General features: G+C 36.2%; 1 protein-coding gene across 3 annotated transcripts; it reads right to left on the bottom strand.

The window, feature by feature from the left end:
* Window positions 1–3,760: 3,760 nt before the first annotated feature.
* LOC144706892 (uncharacterized) lies at window positions 3,761–7,031 on the bottom strand. 3 transcript variants are annotated; one of them, XM_078579974.1, is made up of 9 exons: window positions 6,878–7,031; window positions 6,314–6,801; window positions 5,877–5,957; window positions 5,682–5,756; window positions 5,560–5,604; window positions 5,389–5,478; window positions 5,212–5,313; window positions 4,961–5,131; window positions 3,761–3,924 (listed from the first exon to the last, which is right to left on the bottom strand). In XM_078579974.1, exons 1-8 carry the CDS (start codon window positions 6,945–6,947, stop codon window positions 4,994–4,996), a joined length of 1,089 nt encoding a protein of 362 aa, XP_078436100.1. In that variant the 5' UTR covers window positions 6,948–7,031; the 3' UTR covers window positions 3,761–3,924; window positions 4,961–4,993. The 3 variants fall into 3 exon arrangements, with proteins under 3 accessions (XP_078436100.1, XP_078436099.1, XP_078436101.1); XM_078579973.1 differs by lacking the exon at window positions 3,761–3,924 and having other exon boundaries at window positions 4,868–5,131; XM_078579975.1 differs by lacking the exons at window positions 3,761–3,924; window positions 5,389–5,478 and having other exon boundaries at window positions 4,868–5,131.
* Window positions 7,032–8,891: the final 1,860 nt, after the last annotated feature.

Below are 8,891 nucleotides of genomic sequence, written 5' to 3'. Positions count from 1 at the left end.
TCTGTCGTGGAGTGCTACACCAATCTTAACTAAAGGTTTAGTGAAGATGTCTGTAACTTGATTTTCAATTGCTATGAAACAAAGATCTATGTTAAGCTCTAGTGATATGATCTATAATGAATTGATGCTTCATTTCAATGTGAGTCGTGCGTGAATGCATGATGAGGTTTTTGGCCAAATTAATGACACTTATATCATCAAATATGATGGGTATTCTATTCAGTGTAACCCCATAGTCTTTTAGGTGATGCTTGTCATATACTATCACACACAGAATTTAAGTGATATATAGTCTTCCTGCTACATATTCAGCCTTAATTATGGATAAAGTAATCGAGTTTTTCTTTAATGTCCATGATATCATGCATCCCCCAAGAAATGCACATGTGATGCTGGTACTTTTCCTATCAATTTTGCATCCTGCAAATTCTAAATCACAGAAAGCTATGTGTCAACTCTTGGTTCTTAGGGTTCCAAATCCCTAAATTATTGTCCATTGAGATACCCTACTATTCTCTTCATTGCCTTCATATGTGATTCCTTATATCACTCTGAAACCTGGCACAAAGACACACTGAAAAGTATGTCTGGTCAGCTAGCTGTCAAGTATAGTAGGGATCAGATCAATCTTCTATACACGTGTTAAATAATACTTTGACCAATCAATATTGGACTCATGGAAGTACATTTTGCTTGGTAGTTTTGTACTTTGAGTTTTTTAAAAGTCCCTTAGTGTACTTTTGTTGGCATATAAATACACCATTTTGCTTATGTAGAATATGAAGTCTGAGGAAATATCTCAGCTCCCTCATTATACTCATTTCAAATTCATTTTGGATGATCTGTGAAATTCTTCATATAACTTTAGACTTGTAGATCCAAAGATAATATCATCAGTGTAGATTTGGACTAATATTAACTCCTTTCTCTCTCTCTTAATTAAGATAGTATCTATGATACCTTTCTTGTAGCCATGGGGATTTAAATTTGTACTCAACTTCTGCTATCAGCCTAAAGGTGCTTGCTTAAGCCCATAGATTTGGTACAATTCTGCATTTTTAGATTTTTAAATTAGGGTCGGATTTCACTTTTTCCCCAAATTCTTCACTTTCTCTCTCGAGGTTAATTCGTCTATTTTCTTTCTCTATATTTCAAAATTGATTTTTTGGAAATTTAATTCAATATAAAAAAACCTAAATATAAAATTTCATCCACAAATTTGTCCATCTTGTCCAATTTCAAAAACCCCTTGTTGATTATTAATTCCCAATTTTAATTCATAAAAATTTTCTTAAAATTTTATAATAATTAGAAAATTAGTAATTCGAATTAATCTGATCTTATATTTGAAATTATTTTATCTTGAGTGTTTTGACCGAAAATATTTAAAATCAAAAATAAGTTTTTACTTAATTTTGATTAATTAAAAACATAATTAAGTACAATTAAGGTTTATTAATTGCAAAATTAATTTATTCTTGAATTAATTTATTAAAAATTGGATAAAAATTCTTGCTTGTTGCCTCCCTGTGGTTCGACCCCTTGCTCTCTCTATACACTGTATTTAGTGATAACGGTATTTATAAATTTTATTGCATAAGTCTAAAGCCCAATCAACGATGTATTTATACATCATATTTAGGCTTATCAAAGGGTCATATCCTACCCCTTCCATGATGAAGAATGGTCTTTGAGATCTCAACATTATGTCGAGTATGTTAGAGCTATCTGGTTAGTTTTTTAATTTCTTTCCTAGATCATCTCTCTAATTTCTAGTTGATCATATGCATGGTGATAGACTCTAATTTCTGCATAACGTGTGAAAATTCTATAATCTGATATTAATATCTTTCTACTGAATGAAATTTCATGTGAATTGATTCTCAAGACTCAAGAGAGGGGAAAAATAAATTTTGAATCAAACACCCTCCTATAGAGAGGAATCAATGAGAGGTTGAGATCCAAAGTCGATCAATTGAGCTTTCAGCTGCAACCAGGTTAATTTTTCTGGCCTAAGTAAATGTCAATTTTCAAATATGAGGGTAGATTTAAACAACTTCAATTTCTGTATTGAACTGATTAATTTGGAAGTGCAATCATCATATCATTTAAATATTTCTGCCAGTTATAATATCTTTCAATGCCTCTTTGGATATAACTTTATTATTTTATCTTCATATCACTCATGATCATTTTTTCCAAAGATGCATAAAAATGAATTCCCAGCAAAAGACCTTGGACTCACCAATACTGAAAAACTTTGAATTCTACACTAATGGTTTAATCTTATCCACAAGAAATAAATTAATTTTAAAAACATCATCCATTAACTTTAATGACCACACCAATTTATTTCAAGAATTTTAATTATATAATTATCGTTAGAAAAGTAAATTTCAAATGATTTTAATAATTGAATTATCCTTAAAATAATGAGATTCTCTTATATTTATATGAAACATTTAATACATATGTATGTACTTATGGATGAAAGAATTATATAATTATTATAAATAATAAACATTTCATACAAATGTACACACTTCACGGATAAGTTTGTTCTAAACATGTTGGATTGAAATGCTTTCCATGAGATGGGAACTAATTTACTGGAAAAAAATATTAAGACTTTGTGCATCAAGTAAAAGAATAAGTCCTAAATCTAAGTCATAAACCAAAATCTATCGAAACTTAGGGTATCAAAACTTTTAGAGATAATCGTGATTTTTCCTTAGAACTGATATTACCTGCAAGTTGAAATTTTATAAGTGTATTTTCAAACTATTATGCTTTATTGGAAAGTGTGATAGCTTTGGGTTATAACAATCGATTGATAAAAATTAGTTAAGCTAGATTTCATGCTTAAAAAATCCACAATATGGTCAGTTTCATGAAGATGCCTCCAACCTTGTCTCATATGTATGAGCACATCTTTTAAAAGGATGCAGATTTGTGAAACTTTAATTTTCACAATCATATAATAAATTGAAATGAATCTGTTTAGTTGTTATCATTACTATATTTGTGGGAAGTAAATTAATTTTATGTCATCTTGAGATCAGTTCACTACAATAAATCACAAGGCCTAGGATGGATTACAATTCCAGCAATGTATGTAGGTATACACAATGGTGAGGAGAAACTTAAAAATGTTCCAGAAGGGAGATAAATGTTATTTAGCTTGATTTTAAATGAATCACCTTGTAGCTGAAATAAACCACAACAAAGTGGTCTATTTGCCCTTAAAATTTTGTTGCGTTCATTTATTTTAATGTACATTTATTAAATATATCATTGCTTTAAATTTTTAGGAGCCATATCCAGTCACACATTGTCTTGATTGCATCACCTACTTTATTACAAGTAATTAAATATCCACCCTTCTCTTCCTATTTTGAAAAAAATGATGATATTTCATAAAAGAGTTAATCATGTAACCCAATCAATGCCCTTCTGACTTTATTAATGAGTCTGACTGTTTGAAGTTTTATGTAAAGTTTGGGGGACTATAATGATGAACGTAAAGAATTTATGCCAAGCTAGTGATATAAATTAATGATTTCGATACATATTAAGGTTAGGTTTCATTGCCCAGGTATATGATACTCGTCGAACTTATTCGACGCATTAAGACCTAGGTCAACACGTGGTCTGCCAAGGGAATAGACCTGGAGTGACTAGAGTATACACATGTACCCAATCATCATAAATGAGTGTGTATGTAGGTATACACATTTTGATGAAAGAAGAAAAAACTAAGTGGGATAAATGAATTTAATTATAATAATCTTCATAAGTATGAAGATATGTTGACCTTGAACAACCCATAACAAGTAGGCAAAGTTTGACATATCCAAAGGAAAACTAGTACGATCTCTACCTCAACTTGTTCCAATACACCTGAGGTCACTAGCAATGATTGTCCTGTGAGACCAAAAAACGTTAAGACAGTTTGATGACAGCATGATTAGATTATATACTTAGATAAACATATAAGTTTCACTTTTAAAATTTGTGATATGGAGCGATCCTGTATAGATCTGGGAGTTGGAGATCGCAAAATCACCAGGGTTTCACATATTTTGTTATAATGCACATAAACACAAAAAATAAAACAAATGCAGATAATCCACCTCTGGTGTGGAAACACTTCAGGAGTTTATTTTATTTAATCGGAAAAAAGAGAGGAAGATCGCCCAAGATCAGTGATCCTCCCAGTAACAGTTCAAGAGTTACTGGCCATTTAATGATCCGAAAAATAAGTAAGTTTAAGAAAAAACTATCACAATCGGGAAATAACAGGTCTGGGATAAACAGGCTCCTGATATCTAATACTTATTCCTAAGAAAGATCAGGTTCAAAACTTCCGAGGCCAAATATCTTACCACTAAGGCTTACCATTAGAATGCTTCAACTTCCCAGATCACAACAAATGTGATACCAGTAGTCCATCACCGAAAAAGAGAAGATGGATGAAATATTGCTATTTAGTTAATTTATTAGTTCGGAATAGGGTTTTTAACGTTCATCTCATTTCTAAACTAGGCTTTGCAGATCTATTTTCTGATCGGCAAAATTGATGGATCAACTAGGCTGGACTGAGATTAGACCTTCCTCCTTAACAAATCAACAGATTAGATTAAGCCAATGAGCGGATTAAGCCTATTTAGGACATTGGGTATTCAAGACTATTTCGTCATATACTATTTTATAAAACATTTGTCAGGTATTAGATGTGCTAAATAACATTGTGTCTTAAAATTATCAACATATAAGCAATTTTTTATCAACTAATTATTAATCCTACACGAAAAAACTGATGATAATACAAACTATCAGGATGATTCAACAAGTCTTTGATCAGATCTGATCGTATCGATTTCTGATAGGATATATCACAAATTCACAATCCAGACTTATTCAATTCTAAACACATCAATGATATCACGGAAAAACTCACCTTTTGAAAGAATTCCCATGGGGAGACCATAGGTTAAAAGTCGACTGGAAGGTCCCAATAATCTTCAGGCCGGGATCTTCGGCGTCGATTTGATCGGCCAGCTCGGTCAATCAAATCCTCGTCGTCGTCCCACAATCCTCGGGCCTCAATGTTACTGTTATCCAACAATCCCTGAGCAAGACAAAGGACCAAATTTAATCTCCCCTCTTAATCAAATTTACAAAAATTGTCCTATTTAGAAGTTGACCCACCTTGGTCAACCTTTGCAACCGAGACTCTGCATCCGGGTCAACCACCACCGTGTCCGCAACCACCTGGACCACATCCTCCACCATCAGGGAGTAAGTGCTAACCTGGAATGAGAAGACCCTTTCAGAGGCGTTGACCGAGTGCAAAATGATCTTTTCAACAATAGGGCTGACTCAGACCAGGCTTGCCGGAATCAACGACATGCCCAGGGAGTCCAGTTCCAGTGATTCCACTGCCCCCGAGTTAATGTCAAAGCTGAACCCCCTTACCTAAGATCAGCATAAAAAAGATACATAAAAATAAAATCATGCAATATGACCTTTTTTTATTTATTTATGTCGAATTATTACCTTTCCGATTTTGCGGCGCGTCGGAGTGACGACATTGTATCCAACCTGGTAGAGAGAAGACAGCCTTGGTCAACGGAGTTGACTTTAGGTCGGATTGGGTCAGGAGGGGTTTAGTTGAAAACCAGAGAGTCGAGGCCATTCAATTTTATCTCATTTTCCATGATGCTTTCATCCTGAACAAGGACAACATCTCCCACCTGCAATCATTTTTCAGAGAGAAATGAATTGTTTGAAGAAAATTGAGAAAATTTCATTCTTTGAACAAGAACTCAGGAAATAAAATAAAAAGAATAGAAGTCAAAGATTTATCTGAGCACCTGGTACAAGTCCTCGAGAAGAATCCTCTCTATTTCTCCGGAAAGCAAGTGGGGTCTCACTTCTACTGCCATAACAGTCCACTGCAACAATATCATAAACAGAAAGGAAGGTGTAATCCGAGACAGAATTTTTTACTAATAAGAGAAAGAAAAAGAGAACAAGAAAATCTACCAAGATCTTCAAATATGTAAGAAAAATAAATTTACTAAAAGTTCACGGCTAGTTCAGAAATTTGGAACCAATTCTTGTAAGCTAAATGTTAACCAATTTAACAAAATTTCAGGAAAAACAAAATTTCTAGGCATTCAACTTCCTGCTGATCGTAAAGAAACCGTTTTAAAGAACAAAACAGTGTAAAAATCTTCAAGATGAAACAGATTTCCCCCAAAATCCCACGATTGAGGATCGAAAATGAGAACTTTGTGGAGAAATTTACCGAAATGGAATCAATCCAGAGTTGGGAAACGAAGCCAAGATTACGAGCAGATCGAATGCTGATGACTTGTTTGGCGAGCAAGCTCGATCGTCTCAGCATCTGCCGCCCACGCCTCGATCGCAATTGGCGATCCTCAACGTCATCCTTCGCAGATCCCTCATCTTCCAAAGGAACAAGCTTCTTCTCCTCCACACCGCCATCTGTAATTTCCTCTCCTGTCTCCTCCTTCTCCAGCTCCCTCTTCAATTGAAGAACGTCGAATTTCCGATCTTCGTCTTCCCGAAGCGGGGCATAATTCTCAGCTCGGATCACTCTACGAGCACGTGATCCTCGAAAGCTGAAGAAAGAGGGTTGTCCAACCCTAACGAGCGAAATTCCGAACTCCGCAACTATTGAACTCCGTCGATAAATACTCCGGCCAAGCAATTCGCGATGGAGCAGCCGAGAACTCGGAGACACGCAATCACACATCACCGAAATTCCACTCGCTGTCGCCAAAATTACGAAAAAATAGATGAAACGTGAGACGAGAAACACAACAGAGATCAAGAAAAGAAATAAGACCTCTCGCCGGATTGAGATTAAGTTCGTCGGCGATCGTCGATTCTTCAACAGTGGCTGAAGAACTGCACATTCAACTCATCTTGTTCGGCAGTCTGGCGAAGAAATCTCTACCTCACCTTTCTAGAAGACTATGTCCGGCGTCTGGACGGGACGTGTTATCCGTCATCCGATGACGAATTTCTCTACCCTTTTCTCTCTCTCTCTCTCTCTCTCTACCTTCTCTCTTTATCTCTCTCTCTCTCTCTCTCTCTCTCTCTCTCTCTCTCTGGTGGACAGGATGGTTCCATCCTAATCTGTTCCGTTCCTTACCTTCATCGGTCATTCTTAGGGTTTGACAGTCCAAGTCTGGGTTTTTAATAAAGACCTAAACCTTACCTAAACTTCTGTCTGGTTCCAATCCGTACTTATTCGACCCCAGTCCAGTCCGGACCGGTCCCGGTATGGTCCGGTTGACTAGTCAGTATCAAAGTCAAATTATAAAATTTATATTCATGGTTATTGTTATAGCTTATGTGCACGTGATACACCAAGTGAAATATCAAATTAGCCATCATAACGACACTTGTATATATTCACTCTTTCTCTCTGCCCTAAGACTCCTTCTCGATCGCCCTCTATGACTACATCCTTCTTCCTATATCTTGGCATGGTGTCAGAGAAAGCTGAGCACAAGCATGACGAACGGCTATTGGAAGGCTTATCTACAGACGACCAACAACTTACTATCGGATGACTGCCTGATGAGCTACTGGCGACAGACGAGCACTACGACGAGCTGAGCTAAGACAAGCTGCGCACGATAAGCTGACCTTCTTGTTAAACTTATTTGCACAGACCTTATATGTCGGGACATAGAGCGCCAAATAGGGAGCTTGCTTTCTCATATGAGCTTCAATCATGTGATGAACATCAAGTGTGAAGATCTGAGCTGTTGGCCGACCTTATATGCCCACAAAATCGGACTGCTCCAGATAAACTTTCATGAGAGGCATGCAGGTGTCGACCGCAACCCCGTCCAGATTCCGCCTCAATCTTCTGCACTGACCTCCTGATTTATCGCTGATGGGAAGGAGGAAGGATTTTGATTCTAAGAAGTTATAGACAATGAAAGTGGCACATCATCTCTCTATCGACTAACTGGTAGAGTGGCAACAAGAATCATTTCGACTTCGGGTGTGAAGTTACAATCCCTCTCACCCAATATCTATATGTTGCATTACGTTATTATTTTTGCTTATCTCAGTTCATAGCACTTGATCTATATGGCCAAAGATGAAGCCAAGTATGAGAAGAATGATGGTCCTAGTGTTGGACAGATTCATCAAGGGGAAAGATGGTACACCCATCTCCCTGCCAGTGCGCCCCATAACATATTTACGGGACTAAACTTATAGCAATGGACTAAATACATTAAGGTCATCTTCAGACCTTGTGGGCAACTCTATCATCTTACAGAACTCACACTTGATAAATCCTATTAGAAGTGGCATTGCGAGGAAGATGTCTTGTTTACCTGTATATTAGACTCTATGTCCCCTTATTTGAGTCATCATTATATTGACTTTGATACTATCAAAGATTTGTGGGATCATGTTCAAAAACACTACTCAATGCGTGAAGATGAATCCTGTATTATGGATTTAGTTGACCGTTCTATGTGACTTATGCAAGAACATTGGACTGCTTTAACCTATGCTAATGAACTTGAGGTATTGTGGAAGGAGATTGATTTCTATTGGCATCCTACTAGCAACTCAGTGGATAGTGGCTATATCCGACGCGATCGGATCTATCGTTATCTTAAGGGTCTATGACCAGAGTTTGAATCCATTCGTGCACAAGTGTTAAACCAATAAAATAAGCTAAAATTTTGAAGATATTGTGATTCAATTATGCAAAGAATAAGATCGACTAGGTATTTCCACAGGAGATAGTCATGGGTATGGAGAGAGAATTACGTGTGATATTCAACCACCCCACATTTGATCTAAGACACAACATCAAAGTCTCCAAC

Source organism: Wolffia australiana, chromosome 8 (assembly GCF_029677425.1).
Source record: "Wolffia australiana isolate 7733 chromosome 8, ASM2967742v1".
In the NCBI taxonomy this organism is placed as follows: domain Eukaryota; kingdom Viridiplantae; phylum Streptophyta; class Magnoliopsida; order Alismatales; family Araceae; genus Wolffia; species Wolffia australiana.
The sequence above is the reverse complement of the archived record's forward strand: the minus strand, read 5'-3'. Positions and strand labels throughout refer to the sequence as shown.

What these genes read in the sequence shown, in the direction of transcription:
- LOC144706892 (XM_078579974.1), bottom strand. Translation starts at nt 6,947, where the DNA reads ATGTGCAGTTCTTCAGCCACTGTTGAAGAATCGACGATCGCCGACGAA. An exon ending in TTCTCGAGGACTTGTACCAG is followed by an intron (nt 5,757 to 5,876) that starts GTGCTCAGATAA and finishes AAATGATTGCAG; the next exon opens with GTGGGAGATGTTGTCCTTGT. An exon ending in CGCGCCGCAAAATCGGAAAG is followed by an intron (nt 5,479 to 5,559) that starts GTAATAATTCGA and finishes TGCTGATCTTAG; the next exon opens with GTAAGGGGGTTCAGCTTTGA.